Source organism: Oryza sativa, chromosome 2, assembly GCF_034140825.1.
Source record: "Oryza sativa Japonica Group chromosome 2, ASM3414082v1".
Classification (NCBI taxonomy): domain Eukaryota; kingdom Viridiplantae; phylum Streptophyta; class Magnoliopsida; order Poales; family Poaceae; genus Oryza; species Oryza sativa.
The window spans coordinates 22,084,949-22,109,998 of NC_089036.1; the positions used below are offsets into that span (position 1 = coordinate 22,084,949).

At 46.3% G+C, this 25,050-nt stretch overlaps 2 protein-coding genes and 1 long non-coding RNA gene across 3 annotated transcripts; 1 reads left to right on the forward strand and 2 right to left on the reverse strand.

The window, feature by feature from the left end:
- Positions 1 to 3,434: 3,434 nt before the first annotated feature.
- Positions 3,435 to 8,624, reverse strand: LOC4329720 (coleoptile phototropism protein 1-like). The gene is made up of 6 exons (NM_001416683.1): positions 8,271 to 8,624; positions 8,012 to 8,198; positions 7,842 to 7,911; positions 6,883 to 7,561; positions 4,373 to 5,163; positions 3,435 to 4,302 (listed from the first exon to the last, which is right to left on the reverse strand). The coding sequence occupies exons 2-6, from the start codon at positions 8,137 to 8,139 to the stop codon at positions 3,682 to 3,684; spliced, it is 2,289 nt and encodes a 762-aa protein (NP_001403612.1). The 5' UTR covers positions 8,140 to 8,198; positions 8,271 to 8,624; the 3' UTR covers positions 3,435 to 3,681.
- An 11,603-nt stretch (positions 8,625 to 20,227) lies between these two features.
- LOC107277414 (uncharacterized) lies at positions 20,228 to 21,361 on the forward strand. The gene is made up of 2 exons (XM_015769326.3): positions 20,228 to 20,482; positions 20,723 to 21,361. The coding sequence occupies exons 1-2, from the start codon at positions 20,364 to 20,366 to the stop codon at positions 21,153 to 21,155; spliced, it is 552 nt and encodes a 183-aa protein (XP_015624812.1). The 5' UTR covers positions 20,228 to 20,363; the 3' UTR covers positions 21,156 to 21,361.
- Positions 21,362 to 23,680: 2,319 nt separating this feature from the next.
- LOC136355077 (uncharacterized) lies at positions 23,681 to 24,498 on the reverse strand. The gene is made up of 4 exons (XR_010739148.1): positions 24,388 to 24,498; positions 24,231 to 24,303; positions 24,038 to 24,136; positions 23,681 to 23,958 (listed from the first exon to the last, which is right to left on the reverse strand). It is a non-coding gene; the product is annotated as an uncharacterized lncRNA (long non-coding RNA).
- Positions 24,499 to 25,050: the final 552 nt, after the last annotated feature.

The following is a 25,050-nucleotide window of genomic DNA, read 5'->3' on the forward strand; positions in this document are numbered from 1 at the left end:
TTTGAATATAAATATGAACAGCATCTAGTGACAATTATTTAGAAACGGATGTGTTATTTAAACTTTGATTGTCTTGATATATTGATGCATAAATCCTTTTTACATGTTAGTAAAAAAAAAACTGTCCTATCTGCTCATTCACATTTGTGGACATGCCACATTCTTCGAAAGGGAAATAAAGCCATAAATTAGAAGTCATGATATACATGCAACTAATGCAATCTATTATTTATGTTGGATACCTTATTATATTTATTGTTTTTTCCCCATAGTTGTCATTTCTTTTCAAACCTAGAGATTTCTAATGACCCACAACTTGAGTTCCTCCTAACACCTTTGATACCTCCCGCACCACCTTCTACTCCTCCAGCCTTACCCCGTGATGAAGCTACCCTAGCTAGCCCGGACAGCCGCTAGGGCTCGTGGTGAAAACTTTATTAAATTTTAATATTGATGAGTAAATTGATGATGGGATTTCTATAACAAATATAAATTATATTGAAATTTATCCACACTCAAAAATCTTCCAGGCTCCGCCACTAGGCCTACCCCGTACGTAGCTTTGTGTCTCCTAACCAGTGAAGGTGAAACATGTTGGCTCTATCCTCACCATGTGTCGAAATTAGAATCAAGCTATGAAAGTGGATGGATTATGAGACAAGGGATTTATACAGGTTCAGATCTTCTTGATAAGAAGTAATACCCTACTCTTGTCCGAGAAAATATTCCGCTGATTGTGGTATTAATCTGATGATCTTGGATATGATTCTGCCCATATTCTCCACACCATGCCACCCCCAAGTTTTTGCCCTTAACCCTTCTCTCCCTCGTCCCTACAACTAACCCAACAACCATTATCCTTCACACTGTTTCCTTGCCCTTCCATCTTGATCACCATGGAGCTTCTACTCCCGTGGACACAACACATGGAAGTGTTTGTCTTCTTCTCGCCGCCTCTCTCCTACTCGCAATGCTCCAATGCCACTAATGGTGAATTATGCAGAAGGACGGTCCAGCTGTTCGGGTTGATGCCGTTGATCCATCCAATGGCCAACAATAGTTGATCGCTGAATAAGTACTTGAGAAAAAAAAACATCATGTCCTTGCAATAATGCATCTTCTCTTTACAAAATACAAAATATATCACGGAAAACATTAGTAAAAGGGTAATTTTACCATCCTTACGAAGGTATCCAGAGGTAATATATTTTTTAGCGTAAAATTTGTTACCTCTAGGTACTTATAATATCTTAAAGTATAAAAAATTTTAGTGTAACCTCAAGATATTTTTTTTCAAGTATATGAAATTCCTCTTACTACAAGCATATAATGGTAGGCACGCAAAAGCCATGTAAGTTACCGTGGATGAAAATTCTGGTGCTTTAAAAATGTTTGGATATTGGAGGTTAGTGTAAAGGAGGAGAGGAGGTTTGTCATCTGTTCTGTAGTAACAAAATACTGGTATAGGGTTTACGCGAGGCCACTGTACAATACTTCCTCCGTCCTATAAAAACCCAACCTCATATTGGATGTGATATTTTCTAGTACAACAAATCTAAACATACTCTTGTCCAAATTCGTTGTACTAGAAAACGTCCCATCCAATACTAAATTAGTTTTTTTTGGGAAAAGTCCATTTTACACCCTCGAACTCTTATACTTGTCTAAAATACACCTCCGAACTACAAAACCGGGTATAGTACACCCTCGAACTATCAATACCGGACACTTAACCCCCCAGGCTGTTTTTACCGTGGTTTTTACTACGTCGGATGCCACGTCAGCCCTCGCCACGTCAGCACACAAGGTAATATGGGCCAAGCCCATACTCTGTTCGTTCTTCTCTCCCTCCCCTGTTCGTTCTTCTCTTCCTCACGACCGTTGGCGGCGGTGGCGGCGGCGACGGCTGCGGTGGCGGCGCGGAGCTGCGAGGGCAGTGACGGCTGCGAGGGCGGAGCTGCAGCGGCGGCTCCCCGTTCCGCACGTGGCCGCCACCAGCTCGCGACCGGCTGCGGCGTCGAGTCTCCTCCGCGCGAGGGGCCTGTGCGGCTCCCTCCTCCACCCGCGCCGCCTCCGCTTCTTTGTTGCGCCGGTAGCAGCCGCAAAGCCCGGGGCCGCCGGTAAGCCTCCAGGCCCCGCTCCTCCTTCCCCTCGCGTGCATGGTGCTGAACCGCTAATATGTGCGATGATATTTGCAGGGACGACTGGGGAGGCCGAAGGTAGCTGCGGCACCGGTGGAAGAGCTCGCGAAATCTCTACATGGAGTGGAGGTGTTTGATCTAAGAGGAAAGGCGGTTCCCGTTGTTGATCTGTGGAAGGACAGGAAATTTTTGTCGTGCTTTGGAAGATTGATTGTGTTTGAGACGATTGATGCTGGTTGTTTGCAGGTGGTGCTGTGCCGTAAGAGGGCCGATCTTCTTGCGGCTAAGCAGGTTAGTTTAGTGGCCGATTCCTTTGTGCGAATTTCGAGGAACAAAGAAAATACATCAAATGCTCAAAGTGATGCATTCTTCTACTCTCTCTATTTTTTTCAATCTACCAGGTTCCATTTACAAAAACATAAAATGTTTTCATTTTGAAACTTAGCAGCACCACCACCCTCGCAGCAGCTCCACGCCACCATCGCCGTGACCGCCACCCTCGCACCTCCGTGCACTGCCGCCAATGGTTGTGAGGAAGAGAAGAGCGAACAGGGGAGGGAGAGAAGAACGAACAAAGTATGGGCTTGGCCCATATTACCTTGTGTGCTGACGTGGCGAGGGCTGATGTGGCAAAAACCACGGTAAAAACAGCCCGGGAGGGGGGGTTAAGTGTCCGGTATTGACAGTTTGAGGGTGTATTACACCCGGTTTTGTAGTTCGGAGGTGTATTTTAGACAAGCATAAGAGTTCGAGGGTGTAAAATGGACTTTTTCTTTTTTTTTATGGAGGAAGTACTTGCTAGAAGCTACAGTTCTATAGGCACAAAACCCTACCCATGCAACAGTTTTTTTTTTCCCACAGCAGTATATTGCCTCCTTACCGGTGCGTTGTGTAGTGATGGTGCTTGGCAGGCTCATGCACAGACACACGAAAAAAAAATAATCAAGCGGGCATGTGCAGGGGGAGGCTTAATACAGTTCGTCGCGCTCGATTAGTTCCATCTGTAAACGGCCGGCTTAAAAATTAAACCACTTTAGCTACAAAGACAAATAATTAAACAAATTTCTTTCTATATATGCAAGAATCATTTCAAAGTTCTAGAACTAATACATTGATCTTCCAACAAACTTAGCCCATCGTTTAGCATACGCTGATTATAAGCCGTAATGGCTTATGAGCAATCAAAAAATAATGTGCGTGCGTGCGTACATGTCCTTAACGATTTAAAAGTAAAAATTGAAAAATAAACTACGGTTTAAAAAAGACCTAAATCAACTCTAAAATTCAGTTTTAAAATTCAAATTTAAGCTGAAAGAAGACCGATTGTTTCTCAAGACAAATAGGAGACAACGGCTAAAATCATCTGCTTGAGTAGTCCTCAGACTCTGCATAAAATGGATTAATTCTGTCTGAAAACGCCATGAACATCACTACATCAAACTGAGCAAAATGGACTCTCTCAAAATACAAAAGACCCATGAAATTACTTGAAAGTTGAAACCAATCAACCATACAGCATCTAGCTAGGCAGCTACTCCATTTACGAGATGGAGTTCCTCCACCTTCTCGGGCCCTTCCTCGCCGCGGCCTCGCCGCCGCCGGGCGGCGCCACGCCACCACCGGCCGCCGCGTCGGCGCCGGACATCTTGGCCAGCCTGCCCAGCTTCTTCCACCCGCTGCTCCACGCCGACGCCGACGTGCCCTGCTGCTGCTGCTTGCCGATCTTGGCGGCCGCCGGCGACGGCGCGCCGCCGCCGCGGCCGTCCACCTGTTTCTGGAGCGCGTCCATCTCGTGCTGGAGCTCCAGGTACTTGGCCTTCATGCTCTCCAGCTCGAACTTGAGCGTGTTGATGTCCTTCTTCGCCGCCGCCCACCCCTCCTGGAACGACTGCGGCGTCCCGTCCAGCAGCTGCCGCCGCGTCGTCGGCATCGCCGGCGCGGCGTCCGCCCCCGGCGCCGAAGACGACGACCTGAGCGCCGCGGAGGAGCTCGCCAGCGCGTTGCTGATCTTGACCTGCTCGGTGAAGAGCACCTGCACCACCACCCGCAGCGGCAGCCTCTCGTTCTGCGCCGCGTGCATGCACGCGTCGAACGACAGCTTCTGGCAGTCCATCACCCTGCACAGCCTCTTCCTCTCGTGCTCCGTCAGCGTCGGGTGCGCCTGCAAATCGATCGATCGCCATTAACTCCGGCGATCACCGGAAACTAGCTAGCTGTAATGTGCTAGTTACCTTGAGGTAGGAGTCGACGGCGCGGTACAGGCCGTCGTCGCAGGCGCGCGCCGACTCCGGCAGCGACTCGGCGAGGACCTGGAACTTGGTGAGGGAGAGGTTGCGGTCGCGGGAGACCTCGGAGAGGTAGCTGTCGAGCAGCCGGGCGACGCGCGCCTTGGCGTTCAGCCCGCCCGTCGACGCCGACGCCGACGCCGCGGCCGCGGACGACGGCGGCATCCTCCCGCTGTAGTACTCCGGCTGCGGCGGCGGCGGAGGGTCGCCGCGGCCGGGGCTGGACGCCACCGCCATCTCCGTCTGCTCCTGAACCAGGAAGTGCTCGACGAGGCGCTGCACGAGGTCGACGTCGTAGGCGGTGTCGGCGGCGCGGCCGCCGTAGGAGGGGATGAGGAGGTCGGCGAGCGCCGCCTGCTCGAGCTGCATCCCGACGCGCTTCTCGAGCTCGGTGACCAGCGCCGGGGCGGCCCTGAGCATGATGGCGAGGCGGAGGAGGCGGAGGAGGAAGCCGCAGGAGACGCTGTCCCGCTGCGGCGGGGTGATGCTGATGATGCTCTCCACCACCATGCGCTGCTCGCGCGACGGCGCGCTGCAGGCGGCGAGGACGTCGTCCTTGCCGCCGCCGGCGCCGGAGATGATCATCATGTGGAGGCCGCCGCCGCCGACGCCGGCGGCGGAGGCCTGCGCCCACGGCTCGTCGTGGGTGGCGCCGAGCGGGGCGTCCTTGGTGAGGCCGGGGAGCCATTTCGACGCGTAGTGGGTGATCGCCGCGCCGATCAGGTCGAACCGCATGCCTGTCAAAAAAAAAAACTTACGTTTTTAGTTGATGGAATTCTTGAAACAGTTCAGCTACTGTATATGCACCGTGCAAATTTGTTAATGTCTGGGGTAAATCTTTTACAATTGTTAGCATGCACTTATCTTGTGCAGTTTTTTTTTTCAAAATAATTAACTGTAGCCATTATAGTTTTATCGTGGATACACCATATTTTCAAACTAATGGTCTATTTACTTCATAGCCACACTTTTGACAGCCATAGTTTATTAGGTTCATGTTATGGTTTGACACATTTTTTTTAATAGTATGTTCTACACGTCATATGCTCAATTTTTTTTGTCAACTTTGCTATATTTTGTGGCTAGCAATTTATTGTGGCTGTCACTACCTTCTTAGTTGTAGTAAAGTGTCACCGGTAACCAAATACACCCTACATTTCCATAGGCAGTTTCTGCCCGTGCAAAGGCCATTTTAGGTGCCCGTAGAAATGTTCTTTTAGTAGTAGATGTTTTTGCATCCTCTAATAGCAGAAATGCTCACTTGTATACTTCCAATCGAAATTTGAAATTTAGTGAGGTTCACATATTTATCCTGAGCTTTCATGGGGCCTGTGCTTGCAAGGATGCTTGTCGAATCCTAATTAATCCAATTTATTTTGGTAGGGATAAATTGCATCAGGATTAATTTTGATGGGGAAGGCTATAAAGGAACTTTGTGGGAACCCCTTAGATTGCTGCTTAAGCAAATCATATGATGCCTCACTGTTTCACTATTCAAGAACACTTGTAGATATAGTTTGAGTTGCCATCAAATTCTATTTTCCCTACCGGAGAATCTTTTAGTGCAAGACAAATTAATCATGTTGTATGGTATATATAATGGAAAATATATGATTTGCCATGTAGTTACCCAAAATTATATATATACTTGATCTTTTGCCCACTCAAAATGATGTGTTAGCTGGAGTGGACAAGGTTGGCCCCTACCAGTAATCTGGATATGGCTTCTTTAACGTAAAGTCAGAGGGACATGTACCCATAATAGGTGCACCGCCACCGTCATAGGCCCACAAGTTATTGAAGCATATCCCTCTGACGTACGTTAGAGAAGCCTCACCCCCATTAATTTACCTCTTTATATCTGACGGCAATTGAGAGATAGCAAAAAGAGAAGCCATTGCTATAAGGAGACGGTACCGCGGTATCATATCTTATCCGTCGATCCATCGATTACACATGATTTATCAACTAAAAAGGCTCGGTATTGTTCGAAGCCACGTCCTTGCGAGAGCCGCATCAATTAAGTGGAGGTCGAAGAAGCAGAAGCATGCTAATAATTTGAAGGTATCTCAAGAAATTTTGCAATCTTCGATACCCTTGACAATTTTTTGAACCAGATAAAATTTTAGATCACTTGATTTTTTTCAATTAATTGAAGTTTGTCGTAAACTGATTTAGATTTAGCAAAAATCTCTAGATATGTACGTCCAGAATAGAACTCCGGTAAGAAGACAGATCGTCTTGAATCCACTCAAGTTTGGGTATAAAAAATCCTCACCAAAATTTACAAAACATTTTATTTCCAGAAAATTTTAGGTTCAAATTCAGTGGAAATCATTTCAAAATTCAAGAAGTTCGTTTTGAAAATTTTCGGAAATCCCACTGGCTGAAATTGTAGAGAAATGCAGGCTCAAAAAAAGCATAAACATTGTTTGTAATCGTGTTGTGTTAATTACCTTTGACCTTGATGGCGGTGACGACGCGCACGAAGTGGTCGATCCTGAGCACGGACACGTCCTCGAACCACCAGTCCGCCGGCGGCACCGCCTGCCTGCTCGGGCTCGACTCCTTCGACTCCCCCCCTCCGCCGCCACCGACGTTCCACCGCGGGCTCGCCGTGCCGCCAGAGCCGCCACCTCCCCTGATCGCCGCCGGGCCCCCGCGCGCTCCTCCGCTGCCGGCGCCGGCGCCGGTGTACGCCCAGCGCACGCCGCGCGGGTTGGCGCACGCCTTCCAGGCGATGGACTCGCTGCACCGCCGCACGATCTGCAGGTTCTCCGCCCACGGCGAGAGCGCCTCGCAGCTCTTGAGCACGGCGATGGAGTCGCGCCACGACGACAGCACCACGTAGCTGAGGAACGCCTCCGTCTTGAAGATGAGGTTCCCTTCCTCCATCTCCTCCGTCATCTCCAGGTACTCGGCGGCGCAGCGAAGCCCGGAGATGTTCGCCGCCGTCAGGTCCACCGCCATCCCGTAGCTGAACCGCGCCGCCAGCTCGAACGACCCCGCGCCACCCGGCAGGTCGCCCATCTCCACCACCGCCACCGCCGCCGCCGCGTCCGCCTCCGCCTCATCTGCCGCCGACGACTCGTACACGGCGCGGCTCATCCGCCCGCTCCGGGAGATCATCGGATACTGATCCATCGTGATCAACCAAATTAACAAGCTAATTAGTACTCTCTCAGTGTCTAAATATTTGACGCGATTAACTTTTTAAAAAATATTTGACCGTTCGTTTTATTAAAAGCTTTAAGTAATTGTTAATTCTTTTTTTATCATTTGATTCATTATTAATTATTAATTCATTATTCATTATTAACCAAAACTAGTATGTTTAAGATAATTACTAGCTAGTTGCAGCATGAGTACCAATCAAGAAACTCTCAGGATTTTATTTGCGACCCAACTTGTATACCTTGTGAAGGTAGAAGTTCACGTCTCCCACTTTGACGAGCAGATCGCTGGGGATGTCACTGTTGACATACCTGCTCAAAAACGAAGCAACAAATTTGGAACATGTACGAACGCGAGATTCAGCTTAATTAATTAACCACTAGTAATTAGTGTTACTAATTAAGTACGTACCAAGACCGGTCTCTGCGGACGAAGCCGTCGTTCTTGAGCGCCGCCTCGTGCCGGCCTGAGCCGCCGCCGCCGCCGACGGGGACGAGCCCCCGCTCGCCGCCGTGGCTCTCGCTCTCCGACTCCCACATACTTCTCGCCGTCTCTGAGACCTTCACTTAATTTCCACGTACTTCTCGTCCTTCTCCTCCTGCAGATACGCCATAGGTCGCCATGAATAAATCAACACCATGAATCATGAAACAAGCGAGCTTGTACATACAGGCACAGATCGACGACGACGACGATCAAGAACCCAATCGAAGAAGAAGAAGAAGCTGCTGCTGATGCTGCTGCCTGTACTGAACTACTGACTGACTGAGGTGAGCAGTGAGCACTGATTGGTGGGAAACTAGTAGTAGCTGGTTAGTGAGAGAGCTCGGGAATTGAAGGGCATATGATAAATGATATGAAAGGGGGGAATATCCATTGGTCCTTGTGATCGATGAGGTTATGGGAAGGAGACGACCACATGGGCTGTTGGCTTGTTTGTTTCGGAACTGCACAGTTATACAATAAACTGCAGGCTGAGTGACAGTACTGGCTATGCACTGCAAGATATAGCACAAGCTTTGGTTTCGATCTCTCTTCTCTCCCGTCGTCCTTAAAGACCAATCCCAATGGTAATTTCATCGGAGTTTCATTCAATAATAAATAAAGATATCATGCATGTAAGTTAAATTTGGTGACATGGCAATATAACATTCACATACATCATGTTTGTACAATTGTGCAGTTTGGGGGCTAGCTAGTTTCATTTCATCCAATCACATGCATCGTTATTAGACGTTATGACCAACCTATAAAATCGTGAAATAGGTTACAAGATGTTTTAACTTTTATTAAAGTCAAATTGTTTCAAGTTTGACTAAGTTTATAGACAAATATAATAATATTTATATTACTAAATTAGTTTCATTAAATTAATGATTAAATATATTTTTATAATAAATTTATCTTGGGTCGAAAATATTACTTTTTTTTCTATAAATTTGGTTAAACTAGAAGCACTTTGAATTTGACCAAAGTTAAAACATCTTAGGAGTACATTGGAGGTTTTATTATTTTCTTTATCGATTCAAAACTCTCTTTAGATGGTATGGTACTTTTGGTAAATAAAACTCTCCACTAAGTACCAAGTTTTACTACTAAATCCTCTCGACCCGTTGGTTGATTGATCTGCTCGATCGATCGCTGGCCTTTCTTTATCTCCTCCCGAGACCGAGGCCAATCCCTTCGCTTTCACTGTCTCCCCCTGCCTCGTGCAGGGAGAATGAGAGATTTAGCAGCTTGAAATGAGCACCATTCGCTAGCTCGTGTGGGGGCTTTCTATTTATTTTGTCTCTTCCATCTACATCGCAATTTAAGCCCTATGTGTTGTCGCAAGCATGTAATTAATGCCATCTATTTCTTTTCTTTCAAAATACAAGACGTTAGGGGTGAAAACGGTCATCCCGATCGACCGAGCGTTGTTTCCGTATATGGGGTATCGTTTCCGACCATACCGTTTTTGGCTATTTTTAAATTTTGTTTTTTCATAATTCTTTCTGCATCATATTAATGTCGATATTGAGTAGTTTAAATGATAAATATGGTCAATTACCGGTCAATCGAGCATCATTTCCGAAGAGATGCCACCGATTCCGATCGTTTCCGACCGTTTTCACCCCTACAAGACGTATTAGCTTTTTATATGGTCCTCCGACATTACACTTTAATCGTTTAATTTTATTTATTTGTAATGTACTATCAAAATTAATATCATATGAAAATATTTTTAAATATGAATATACTGATTTTACATGCATGATACTACTAGTTTAATTATTAATCAGCGCGAAAAACGAATGACATCTTACATTTTATAACGGAGGGAGTACATCGCACAGTGATAACTCAAACAGTAATATCCTGATTAATTAGAGATTAGTCCAGAGGTTGGTAGTCGCAAATTAACCTCCCCATATGTTGAATAGTCCCACATTGGTTGTGGAAGGGCAAAAGACCTAAGAAGTGGGGGAGTCTCTCACCTCAATGGCTAGCTTTTGGGGTGGGAAAGGCCCTTTACGGTTCTACAATTGGTATCAGAGCCTAGCTAGGTTAACATCTCTGGCCCGATAGACACAGTGTGTGAAGGCCTGATGGACCGTGGGTGCCTGCGGGGCCCGTATACCTGATGGACCGTGGGCCGGTGGGGCCCGAATACGGTGAAGGGGCGGTGAAGGGGCTGAGGGACATCAATGTGTGAAGGGGGAGATTGTTGAATAGTCCCACATTGGTTATGGAAGGGCAAATGACCTAAGATATAAGTGGGGGAACCCCTCACCTCAATGGCTAGCTTTTGAGGTGGAAAATGTCCTTTACGATCCTAAACCATATTGATACTACGGTCCTTTATTTAATTAGAAATGGCCTTGTTTCTTACAAAAACTCACATGCATAGGTGCCTGAGCAGGGTACAGTTAGCTAGTGTTATAGTAGATGGCAGACGTAGTACTACGTAGCTCGCTGCACGCCATTCCTCCTTTTGCGGGAGCCCATCTGCCGATGCTATCCTCTCCGTAATATCGCTAACATGAGTACAGCGACAACATATTGTTTTTCCTTTACCCCTCTTGGCCTCTGCTCTTCTTCAGAGAAAGAAAGCTCTCATACAACGACATGATCGATCGAGAATCCGAGATATGGCGAAAGAAGCTGTACGTGTGCTGCATATGCCTGTGCAATACGTACGTACACATACATATATGCTGATGCATCGCAGTTCATATATAGTTATTGCCTTATTGTTGATTTGGTATGGTATGGTATGGCTAGCTTAATGATCGTGTTCCACATGCCGACGCCATGTATGGTCATCAGCCGGCCACTCCTTATCATGGGAAAGAAGATGGCCAAGGTGGGGATAGGTTTTTGTGTGGTCCTCTCCATAATCGTGCAAGTGACCGATCGATCCATCCATTGTTATGCGCATCAGCCCCCTGTTTGTAAGTAACTGAAAGGGGAAAAAAAAGAATTGCTGTTTTTCTATCGACCGAATTTTAGGGAGAGAACTTTTAAATTTGAAACCGGTGGATTTACTCTGAGATTCATGCAAAGGCGAATCGAACCCGTGTGCCATACAGTTCATACGCATATGCCTCCACCACTAAATTAGTGCTCACTTTGTATTACTCTAAATGGTTATGTGAGAAATTTTATAGTTATTGAGAAAAATATCTCGGGACACCTAAACTTTATACTACAAAATTTAATACATCGATATATTTAGTAACTACTCCCTCCGTTTTTTTTATTTGACGTCTGAGACAAGTTCGATCAAATTAAGGAACGGGTGAAATGTCCTTTCTGCCCTCCATTCCTTCTTCCTTCCAACGCAGCCGCGCCGTCCCCGCCGGCCACCGCGCGATGGCAGGCAAGCCTGCGCCTCAACGCCGAGCGACCAGCGAGTTCGAGATCGATCTCAACACCCTCTCCAACTCCCCCGCCTCAGCCACCGCCGCCATTTGCAAGGCCATTGATGCGCCAAGCGTTGGTGCCGCAATGGCTGCCGCGCAACTCCCGGCCATATGCCACCGGAGTTCTGGGAGCACGATAGTTTCTTTCTCCAACGGTAGCAGCTAACAACGCATCCATGGTCGCGTCGAGATCTTCAAGAAGCGCAATCTCACCGGCCACTTCCTGTCCTGCTCCACCTACAAGGTGTCAAGGTGACGGGCCGCCTCTTTGTCCCCTGTTCTATCGCCTATACAGGAAAACATAAGTTCAGAACTTTGCGATCAGGGAAGGTTCAGAACACACATAAGCAGCATGGTGTTTGAGCTGCATTCACACATCAGAATTCAATTCCATGGCACACCTGCTGCACGGACAGAACTGCGGAGAGCGATCAATCTAGTTCTTTTGCCTCCTTGTCGCCTCCGACGACTTTCACAAACCGGACGAGAAAGAATCTGGTGTTCTACTGCAGCTTGTTCAAGATTTCCTCTCCATCACAAGAATCTGGTGCTGCTGCCGTGGAACCCTACCTCGGGCCGCCGCTGCTGAGCACGAGCTCGCTGCCGAAGAACGAGAAGCGGTGGCGCTGCCGCGAGACCTAGCCACGGGGAAGGTGCGGACTGCAGTGCGGGACAGCGGCGATGCGGGACGTAACAACGATAGCGGCGCGCGAGGGCGGGGAGGAGGAGAAGGAGGAAGCGGCGGTGGAGGAGGAGAAGGAGGCATCGGCGGTGGACGAGGCGTCGCCGCGTCGGTGGCAATGGAGAAAGAGTCAGGGGCAAGATGGAAATTCGGGTACGCAAGATGGGCATCTGAATCGCCAGCGTCAAATAAAAAAAACACTTTCGGTTTGAACTAGAACGTCAAATAAGAAAAAACGGAGGGAGTATTACACTATAGTTTACAATATAATTATATTATAGTCATATTCTGCGTGCGTACACACTCTGATGGACCACTTTGCATCCTTTAAGGGCACACACATGATCTTTTTTTTTTAAAAAAAGAACTCATAATTTATTATATATTAAAGATAGAGTTTAGGGGAGAAGAATCCCAGTTCTTCGTCATAACCAAAGAAGGAACTTATGGAACATACAAAGACCCATCCTCGTAGAAGATAAAGCTAACTGAGCTAAGGCAACAAAAATTATCCAAGTATTTACTCTGTAACGGCATTGCACCTAAAGCGTTGTTCAGGCCTGGACTGCCGAGCGAGCGAGCGAGCGATCGAAAGGAGGTGCACGCATGCATGTCCCCTCGATCCCCGGTTGACGCCACCCCTGCCGGCGGGTCCAGACGATATGCGCGCTCGCCGCCGGCTAAGGATCCATCGGTACGGTAAACCCACAAATCCACTTATAATAAGTACAGTACAATACAAATAAATGGGAACTGCCGCCGGCAGCTAGCGCGCGCGACGAGACGAAGTGCGCATCGCCGGTCACCCTGGTAGACGCCATCGTCGAAGCAGGTTTGGCGAGCGCAACTTGGAGCGTTTTCAGTCATCAGCTCTGTTGGTCTTAACAACCAAATGTCCTGTTAGCTAGAAGCAGCTAGCTCTGCTCGAGAGTATCCTATGTGATTGTATGCCCTAAAAGTAGGTACAATAGCAGGCTATAAGAGCAGGTACAATAGCGAGCTATAAGCCAGTTATAAACATATTTTAAAGAGATAAAAGAAGAGAGAGAATAGCAACCAGATATGTAGCCAGCTGCAGTACGGACTCCAAAACGTAACGAGTGTATGACAGGTGGGACTGGGTATTAATAGTATAGTAAGCAACTATTGTATGAATTGGCTATTATATTGGCTCTAGATGATTTGGAGCTAGTAGTTGGCTATACTATTAAACTTGTTCTAAACCAGCTGCAAATATATTTTAAGAAGAGAAATGAGGAGAGAGAAGAGCAGCGGGCTACAGATTTGTAGCCAGCTGTAGCACAGACTCAAAGATGCAGTGTGTGTATGACAGATGGACCAGGTATTAATAGTGTAGTATATAATTATTGTATGAATGATATATTAGATTGTCTATAAATAAATTGGAGCTAGTAGTTGACCATACTCTAAGGTAGTGTTTGGTTGGTGGGATGAGGTGGGATGGGATGGGATGAACCCACTTTCAGGGGTGTTTGGTTTAGGGGTGAGTGGGATGAGTTGGTCCCTAGAGAGGAATATTCCTCTCAGATCCGGGACCAACTCATCCGGCCAAAACTGGCGGACAAACTCGTCCCACCTGGGACGAGCGAACGGCGTGACGACGCTGCTCGCGCGCTCACCCTGCTCGCCCTCAGGAGACGGCGGCGAGCTCATCGACGGCGGCGGCGACAGGCTCGGCAGCGGCGGTGGCGACAGGCTCGGGCGACAACGGCAGACTCCACGGCGGCGGTAGGCGACAGGCTCGGCAGCGGCGGCGTCCGGGGGCTCGGCGGCGCCGGATCTTGTGGTGGGGAAGGCGGCGGCGCCGGATCTGACAATGGGGAGGGCTCGGGTGGCGGAAGATGGCTCGAGCGACGGTGGAAGGCTCCAGGGCGGCGGATCCGACGATGGGGAGGGCTGCGCTGACGGAAGACGGCTCGGGCGACGGTGGCGACAAGCTCGGAAGTGGCGGCGTCGAGGGGCTCGGCGGCACTGGATCCTGTGGCGGGGAAGGCGGCGGCGGCGGATCCGACGATGGGGAGGGCTGCGCCGACGGATCCGGCGGCGGCCCGGCCGTCCGTCGTCGTCCCCGAAGCTCTCGGCGTCGTCGTCGTCGTCGTCCGTCGCTAGCCTGTCCCTCTCCCTCTCCCGTGCGGACCTCGCCGCCATCATCGTCGCCGAGCCATGGCTGCTCCGCGCGAAGGTCGACGCCATCACCCGCCGCATCGCGTCCCTTCGCGACCGCAGCTCGGTGGCGGAGATAGAGGTGAGGGCAGAGGCAGCGGCGGCCATGGTTGTTGCAAACGGCGTCGTCAGTGGTGGCAAACGGCGTCCATCCCATCCCTCCCTCGTCCCTTCAACCAAACAAAAAACTGGGATCGTCCTATTCTATAAACCAAACACGCAAGTGGAATCATCCCAACCTCAAAATCATGGATGGTTTCATCCCATCCCACCTAGTCTCAGAACCAAACACTACCTAATAAAACTTTGATCGTCACCCACGAATAACCTTGCTTTGTTTAAAATGGCTGACATTCCGTCGTCGCCGGCCCGGCGAAAAAAAATAAAAAAAATCAGAGAGCTGTACTCCCACCCCCCCGCGTCCCCCCGCCCCCCCCCTCCCCCCGCGCGTGTGCCACGAGCCCACGACGTACGGTCATTTCCTTCATGGGCAGTGTTCGTGAAGGATGAGGCCCAAGTATATCGTGGATCAGGCTGCTCCTGTGCTGGGCCTTGTATTAGCGAGCTGCAAGTATCTATCGATCCTGTGAGGAATAAGTCCATCTCAGGTTCCTAACTTTGACAGAGAGTTCGATTTTTGTCCCTGAACCGCAATACTAGATATAACAGGTCCTCAACTATCAAAACCGATTTAGGCGAGATCTCTTAGTGGTTTAGATGGTGACAAGTTAGCGCCTCCTCTCTCTCTCTCTCTCTCTCTCTCATGTCAGCGGTGGACAGCGGGGCCAGGGCGGCGCTCGCTCTTCTGCTTCTTTAGCGCGGGCGGACGGCGGGGCCAGGGGTGGCGCTCAGCCTTCTGCTTCTTCAGTGCGGGCGGACGGCAGGGCCAGGGGTGGCACTCAACCTTCCGCTTCTCTAGCGCAAGTGGACGGTGTGGCCAGGGGCGGCACTCGGGCCTCCACTTCTCCAGTACAGGCGGACGGCGGGGCCTGGGGCGGCGCCTCATATCCTCCTTGCGCAATGCTATGGCAGCCGGCGGGGCCCCATATCCTCCTTGCGCAATGTTGCAGCGGACGACAGGGCCAGGAGCGGCGCCATCCTCTTCAGCCTCCTACCTTAATGACCTCGGCAACAGCGGCCGTTGGGGAAGCAAGAAGACAGCGGCCACCGTCATGTTCGAGCGGGATGGCCGGCGAGGAGGGGGCCACGGTGGTCCGTAGCGGTGAGAGGCAGTTGTGGTGGAAGTCACAGATGAGGACACGACCACAACGGCTTGAGACGGAAGAAAGCGGTGGTTGCTTGGTAGCAACGGCGAGATAGCAGCGGTGGCGTGCAAAGTCGCGGTCAGCGTCAGGCGAAACCACAACATCGATGCGTAGTCCATCCAGTCGTACAACGCCGACAAGTCGCCTCTGTTGGTGATGATGACCTTAGCCGCATCAAGGCCGTGGAAGTCACCGTGTGAGGCGGTGTCACACTCACCGGCGGATCCCGTCCCAGCGGTTGCGGGGACCACGGCCACGGAGGCGGCGGTAGGTACGGCGGCGGAGAAGGCGACCGTGCATGCTACAAGTGTGGTGAGGAGGGCCACATGGCCAAGGACTGCTCCCTGGGCAGCGGCAACGGCGCGGGAGGAGTACAACGGACGATGGCCTCACCCGGCACGGCCTCGACGGCATCAGCGAGGTCACCTTCTCCACTTTATCCGGGTAGATGAGCCCCGACTCGACGTCGCCTGCAGCGTCAGTGTTGTTGTCGTTGTCCTCCGCCACCTTGCCCCTCGCCTGTGCCAACTTGCTCCAGCTGCCGCTGCTCTGCTTTGGCTGCCGTTCGCCCTGCCCCGCCCGTCATCTGCTCCGGCCGCCCTGCCCCGATCCTTTTGACTAGACCTAGTCAAAAGGATCCACGAAGGCACCACGTTAGCCAAAACCGCCATCTAAACCACCGAGGGATCTCGTCTGAACCGGTTTTGATAGTTGAGGGATCTGTTGTATCGTGTATTGCGGTTCAGGGATAAAAATCTAACTCGCTATCAAGTTAAGGGACCTCAAATGAACTTATTCCATACTGTGATGAATGTCTTGATGGGCTGGTAATCTATAAACACATACTCCTAGATGTCACACAAACCCGATAATCCTCGATGCAAAAGATCTTTTTTTTTTCAATATGAGTTTTTTAAGTGAACTAATGGGATGAAGATAAGATTTCGAGAGAATACATGGTTAGGGATACATCCTCTCAAAGAGCAATACCCTTCTCTCTACAATTTGAAAAAAAAACAATCATCTTTGCCAGAGGTTATTATAAGTACAACACCATTGAATCGAATATCTCTTTTAGGTGGGTAATTGTTGGAACCTGGTGAAATTCATGTATAATGCGATCATGAACTCTAATGTGAGGATCCGCAAGATCTTATGTAAGCTAAATATACCACTAAAAAGTCTTTTTTTTAAAGAAAGTAATGATAACAAAATATAAGCTTGCTAAAAAAATGGAGGAAAGCATCGTTGCTTTTCCATAAAAATATTTAAAATAAGATTGGAGATGTGTAAACCATTTAAAATGAATTCACTGCTTGCTTCGATTTGTTAATAGTGGGAAATCGTGTGAAATATAATCTTGTGAAAGGGCATGTAGCCTATTAACACCCAAGATGCTAGTTCTCTGTTTGATAGACTAAGTTCCTAATTGAAAAAAAGGCTGCACATATCCGATTGGATATAAAGGCCGGGTAAAAAATACCCTTCTCTAACAAAAAGTAAAAAAAAAATAGTGAGAAATCGAATCTGTAGCCGCAAGGTTGGAAACAAGTCTTGCACTCTAGTCGGAGATAGGGAAAATGCCCTTCTCAAAAAAAAAAAAAAAGATAGTGGGAAATCGTATCTGTGGCCGCAAGGTTGGAACGAACTCTTGCACTCTGGCCGGAGATAGGGAGGAGTAGCTAGTATACAGTACAAACTACTCGAAGCACAGAGTACGACTACGACCTGGTCTGGCTAGGACTTTCTGAGTCTTGTCTTTGTCTTGTGTGTGTGGATGCGCGCAGCTCCAAATCGATCTCCAATTACGCTACGGGGGAAATTAAAGAAACAGAAAATTAATCTTCTCCTGGCTGATTTCAATTAACTCTCACCATTCAACTGGCGTATCTAAGCTGTTCGCTAACTTTTGAATGAATATTCAGAAATATAATTCAATAACTTTTATGATCTTGTTATGCCGTGTGAGTTTTTATTAGTTTATGTATGCTTTTGTTTATTGAGGTGTGAGTTTTTATGAATTGGTGTAATAATTGACTGTAACTCTCTAAGCAAAAGCCATGATTATATTTCATTATATAAAAAAAAAACTGGCGTATCTCTTTACATGCATGATGAGACTTCTAAGCGCCGTCCCTCTCGTCGTTTTCTTGACCGGATGAATCTCCTCTCTTGACTTTGACCTGTCAAGAGGTTAGTTGACTTGAAATCAAATACAATATGTTTCTCTATCAAATCCTTGAAACAATTATAATCACGATTTTTTTCAGCCACATAACCACAGTAAATATCTGTTTTTCATCTGGCTAAAGAACATATTTCTTGTGGTTATAAATATTTAGCCTTTCGGGTAATATTACTTGACTAGCTCATCTGGTTAGGTTTTTAATAATAGAACCTGCCTATCGCGCTTCAAATATTAGAATTGACACGTGTGTTCACATTTATAGCTATTCACTATTTTAGTGGTAAGTGAGTAAACTCTAAGATATATATGGGCTACAAGAGAGTAACCGAAGAGACAAACAAAATAACTCGAGGCTTACAAACTGTCATGGTTATGGATACCACATACCTAATAGTAGTTGACTAAATCTCGGCAGGATCCACCACATACCATGTCTTATACGGAAACTGACCTCGAGGGAGTTCCGGATAAGAAAAGACAACCAGAGTTATACATGGAAATGACAAGGACTACTCGGATTGTATTCATATTGGTTTCCCCAGTTCTACTTGGACAAGGGGACACCTATGTGTATAAATACAAGACCCCCTAGGAGGACAGGGGGACACCCCACCACGAGACAATCAACTCCCAACACAATCAACATACAAGCCTACATATGCCAAGACATGTCGCCGGATATCGACTTCAGGGATAGGCATGGCTATTCCCCTACGGTGCCTCCGGATACCGTCAGGAGATACGAAAGCGCTATCTCTGATCTCGCCGGACACGGATTCGAGGAAGAAGGCTACCCTGTTGTCGACTACGAGTTAGACCTTCAGACCGCCATGTCGACAACAGTTAGATAGACTACCCCACATATTGTACTGGTGTGATTATGGTGAATAAAGAGCAACATCGGCTCCGGCCAACAGGATGTAGGGTTATTACCTGACCACTCAGGGGCCCGAACCTGTATAAAAATCCCTGTCTCCGTCTCTTTTACCTCAGTCTCGCGTATATCCTAGCACTAACGATCCCCATACTGTCCAAATACCGTAGTCGAGACATCAAACGTCGACACAAACCATGGAGTATAAACATCCGCTCCAGCTTATAAAGCACAGTTCTTTGGTTTAGTCAAGTCAAATTATGACAATTTGATATGGAAGCCTTAGGGCCCATGCAAATGCAAGTCCTTTTGGTTGGCTATGTGAAATATAATTTGGACCATAGACAGACTGGCAGCCCGTGGCTGGCCAAACAACACATATTGTCCGTTGTGACAATATGCCTTCGAAATATCCTTTCCACCTTCATTTGGAATACAGATAAACGAAAAAGATATGGGACATGATTGCGGACTGGGTTACATGTGAACCACTAAAACCGGCTTCTTGAAAGGTACCGAGCACATTTCACAAGTGGTGAGAGGCCCTAGCATGATGCCAAGGAGCACCAAAGAAGGAAACATGAACTCTGTTACTAATAACATGGGAGATATGGAAAGAGAGTAACCAAAGAGTCTTTCTACAAATAGAACTCTCGATGGTGCTAGCAAAAAGTTAAGGAGGAAGAAAAAACCTAGGCCCTTACGGGTGTATAGCGGTTTGCGGAGCTCTACCTTGGATCTTCCCCGCTTATCCCTTGTGTAATTGTGATATCCTCTATACATGTAAATACCCTTTACTCTTATACTCGATGAAATTGGCATACCTAGTACCGATTCATTGAAAAACGTATATTAAGATATAACGGTTTCATAGGAATAGTAGGTTGTGAGTGTGTATTCATAGAGTAAGTGTGTGTATGTGTATTAATTTGAGCGTCCATGTTCGTGTTGTATTTTGGAAAAAGTTCTTAAGTATTTAGTTTTCAACAAATGTTTGCATATTGCTTTTAAAAAAAGTATTATAAAGCCATCATAAATTTATTAGATTATCTTTAATAAGCAAATTTTTTAAAGAAACTTTAATAAAATATTTATAGGAGGGATCAATAACATACTTCATCTATCTTCATAGCAATCTTATATCCGATCAGACATAATTCAGCACAAAGAATATATTGTGTCTAATTCAGCACAAAATTACTATATTCTGAGACGGAGCAAGTACCATATATAGAGGTATAAAATACACTTTCACAGTTGCACGCACATTCGCCGCCCAACATACACCGATGAAATGACCCTGGTGGGCTGGGGTCTGGTCGGCGCAGTCGTCCTTACGTGCTCGATGTGTGCCCACGACCACGAGAGCTATAGTGTGTGAGTCACGCGCCGTGACAATTTTTTTCCTCCCTTGACCAAGCTGTAGCCACCGGGGGCGTACGTGCCGTGCCGTGTAGTGCGCGCGGTAGTCTACTCGCACGCACGCAGCCAGTCGATCGGCCCCCGTTTTTCTCCCTCGCTGACCTCAGACACTACCGCCTAGCTTGCTCTCATCTGTTGCTTTGCCCTCCAGTTCACCAGTTGCTGAATATATATATATATATATACCTGCTGCTCAACGCAGTCCCTAGCTAGTAGCTAGCCAATTCTCTCGATCGATCGCCCATGGAGCTTCTTGTCGCCGGCGGCGGCGGCGGCGGCGCCGTCTGCTGCATGTGCGGCGACCACGGCCTGCCGCGGGAGCTGTTCCGCTGCGGCCACTGCCACCACCGCCTCCAACACAGGTACCGAACTACTACTGATCGATCTCGATCTCTCCCCTGATCGACAAGCATCTTTGATCGAATATATATATATATATATATATATATATATATATATATATATATATATATATATATATATATATATATATATATATATATATATATATATATATATATATATATATATATGTGTGTGTGTGTGTGTGTGTGTGTGTGTGTGTGTGTGTGTGTTTATGTCGATCTGTGCTGTACGTGTAGATACTGCAGCGAGCTGTACCCGAGGGTGGCGGCGTACCGGCGGTGCAACTGGTGCCTGAGGGAGGGACGAAGGAGAGGCGGCGGCGGAGGGGGCTCCCCGGCGACGGCGACGGCGGCGGCGAAACGGAGGATGTCTGCGGCGTTGGAGACGTCGACCGGTGATTCTAATAAGGTGGACAAGAGTAGTAGGCGTGGCGGCGGCGGCGGTTGCTCGAGGTCGGCCTTCTGCGCGGAGCCTGGCAAGCCGGTGAAGAAGCCCAAGGCCGCCGCCAGCGACGACGACGACGGCGACCGGGTGGTGGTGATGCCAGTGGATGAGACGGCGGCAACGGCGACGGCGACGGCGTTGGAGAGGAAGCCGCCGGCGAGGAAGGCGCGGTTCAGGGTGAAAGTGAGACGGTACAAGCTCTTGGCCGAGGTGCTCAGCTGCTAGTATTATTACACCCACGAGCCGGTGAACGGTGTTACAGGGCCTCTCATGAATTAAGCTACAGTGTTACTATATTATAATCTAGTCAACGCAATCTGTAGATAAATATATACTCCCTCCGTTTTTAAATATTTGACGCCGTTAACTTTTTTAAATATGTTTGACCATTCGTCTTATTAAAAAAATCAAGTAATTATTACTTTTTTTCCTATCATTTGTTTTATTGTTAAATATATTTTCATGTATACATATAATTTTGTATATTTCACAAAATTTCCTGAATTAAACGAACGGCCAAACATGTGCTAAAAAATCAACGGTGTCAAACATTTAGAAACAAAGCGAGTAGTAAATTATAATACAAGAACTACAGGGTACTACTACTGCTGGAGTGGAGTATTCCCTAGATGATCCATCTAAGAAAAAGCTAACCGGATGAGACACCATCTACTACAATAAATCTGGATATGCTTATATCCAGATTCGCTAACTTACGTGGTGTTTTATCCATATTTAGATTGATTTTTTTGTGGGATAGAGGGATATCTCTTACCACTGAACTAATTAGTGTGTGAGCGTGGTGAGCGTGGTTTGTGGTGCGTGTAGACAAAAGTCAAAACTAACGACGGCGTTCAACGTCCATGCTTGACTTGGTCCCAATCAGCTCTTGCTCCTGTTCCTTTCTTCATGTGGGCTAATGGTCGTAATCGTTCGTGAGGCCCATATTTCACGCAGGCCGGCCAGGAAACGCTGGGCTGCCTCCTTCCCCCATCCGCATGCCTCCTTCGCGGTGGCGGCCCAACAACTTTGTGGAATTACGTGCGGAACGCGTCGACCGCGAGGAAGAAAGTGGAAAACGGATTCGGATTTGCACGTCTCGCCGCCTAGCGCGCTAGCACGGCAGCACGGCAGCACGGCGCGAGCAAGAACGGGCCACCACAGCAAGTCAGCAACGCTATTTTTTTTAATTCTTTTTATTTTTACAATTCTTTAATGAAAATATTGAAAAAATAATTTTCGTTTTGAAAAATACAAATCTAGCCGCATCACGTTCTCAGGAGTTTTTTTTTTTTTAAATTCACCTTTCTAAAGGGCTTTAAGGAACCTAAATGTAAATATTTCAGTATAGTCTTATTAACTTTATGACTTTGCAATTTTAAAATATATCATATAAAGTCAGTTGAAATCAAAATTTATATAAAAATTGTAGAGCTCGACGGGATCTACAACTTTGCAGTTAACAAAAATTTCACTTAAAATTGTTTATGTGTCCAAATATTTGTTACAAAATCTAAATTCTATTTTAACAAAATCTCATATCTACATTTCAAACGATATCGAATGGAGACAAACTTTATGTGCAGCACACATGCAATGTTTTAAATAGCGGGCTAAGACATTTAGCTGTTAGCTTTTCAAAGAGCTATAGCGGTTAAATTGTACATAAGAGCAAATAGTTAGAACACTTCTCAAACAGCTATAGTGGGAGATTTAAAACCCTGCATACAGGTAGCAAACAAGGATGGCACAACACATGTCTGATCAATGTAATAACAAGTCTTACACATTGAGTGGCTCATGCACTTCCTAATATAAGTATGTTACAATCTCAATGTGAGAAAATTTTAATGTCTTACACATTGAGTGGCTCATGCACTTCCTAATATAAGTATGTTACAATCTCATTAATGTGAGAAAATTTTAATGTTGCATTTGTACGAGACAACTGTGAACAGAAGAATACAACACATCCTCTCTACTGCTAGGAAAAAAAACACCCCAGAGAAACCTCACAAACAAAAGTAGGTTTACATGTACAACACACAGATAAGTAGATAACCAAACAAAGTATATGACACAACACACGTACGTCTGAAACAATCTAACAAGCCAGGCCTCACACATTGAGCGCACTGGTGGAGAAACCCTTTGTAGTCCCGGTTCGTAACCCCCCTTTAGTCCCGGTTTCCAAACCGGGAGTACCAATCCGGGACTAAAGATCGCTATCTTTAGTCCCGGGTGAAATAACCGGGAGTAAAGATCGATCTGTAGTCTCAGTTGGCCACGTGGCCGGCTGAGCCATCTTTAGTCCCGGTTGGTGTTACCAACCGGGACTAAAGATCGATCTGACCTTTTTTTTTTTTGCATGGCCCTGTTGCTGCATGGTTTATATATATATATATATATATATATATATATATATATATATATATATATATATATATATATATATATATATATATATATATATATATATATATATATATATATATATATATATATATATATATATATATATATATATATATATATATATATATATATATATATATATATATATATATATATATATATATATATAAACCATGCATATATATGTTTCAATACATATATATGCATACATATATATATGTATATATATATATATATATTATATTATATTATATGTATATACATGCATAATATATATGTATTTATACATATATATGTTATGCAAATGCATATGTATATAGATATATATATGACCAAAATATATTTACATTATAGAAAATGTGTACACATGCATATAGAAACATATGTAGTCATGTATTAATTACAATCCATTATATGTCCTAGCTAGCTACGATTTCGACGTAGTAGTACTCGCTGCTAGCTCAGAAGCTAAGGACCGGTGAATTGTGTTTCCGTCGTAGTAGAATTCACCCTTGGGATCAAGGATTTCTTCGTTGATGAATCCCATGAGTTGTTCTTGAACCGCCGTGATAAATTCCTTGTGTGTGGTCAGGTTATCCCTCATGCGAATAAACTATATGAATGTATGAAATTGATTAGTAATTAAACAAGAAATCGCTACGTAATGAAATTTTGAATTTATTTGTACGTACATCGAGCTCTCTTGTGGTGATGATTTGGTTTGCAAGGCAGTGGCAATACTCGCACACGTAATAGCCGCACAAGTTATTTCCCTGCTTTTGCTTTGCGCACTACAAATAAATGACAAACAACGAGAGATCTAATTAATATACACTTGTATGTATTTGAATCGGAGAAATATAAATGTAGAGCATGTGTACTCACAGGAAATTTGAACTTCCGCCTAAGTCTTTCTCTCCATTTGCCGCGGACCAAATGACGGAACCGATACCAAGCCCTACATGGAGTTTAAAGCTATGATTCGTAGTAGCAATTAACATAACAAGATTTTCTTAATTAACAAAGGAACTTATGACGGTACCTGTCTATAAGTTCGAAAACCTTGTCAAACGTAGACTCTTTTTTATCCATTGAGTCATATACGTTGACGGTGCAGGCCTCCAGGTCGAAGAGTAAAAGCACCCAGTGGAATCTGCAATGTGCGTGGGATGCATTACATATGAAACACTTAGCAAGTTCGTACGGGAATGAAATTTGGTATGTAGGAAGACAGTAAAATTAAACTAACTCTGTGTTGTATGGCAACAGTATGAACGTCTTGTAATGCTGCGCCTTCAGGAGATGGACGAGATTGTCCTCTGTTTCTTGTGGATATTGGTCGAGCATTGCGACGTTTACTTTCCGAGGGTCGATGAATCCAGTATCGAAAACCCTCCGCCGTCGGGCCCTTTGAATCTCCATTCTACAACGATAAAAGGGAGTATATTATTTTCTATAGTCTACTTATATACAAGGACCTAATTAATTAAAGGAGACGTATAGTAAGAAATCTAACTGAACGATATACTTACAAAATCCAGCAACTCATAATAGAGACGTCGAGGGCGTCCAGCTGGTATAGTTCGTAGATTCCCCTGAAATTGATCCAGAGAATGTCATCTCCTTGCAAGAAGTCCGTGTCCCTGATCCTCGCTCCGATCATCTCTCTACCGGTGGCGCTCATCTCCATGTACAGCTGATGGAA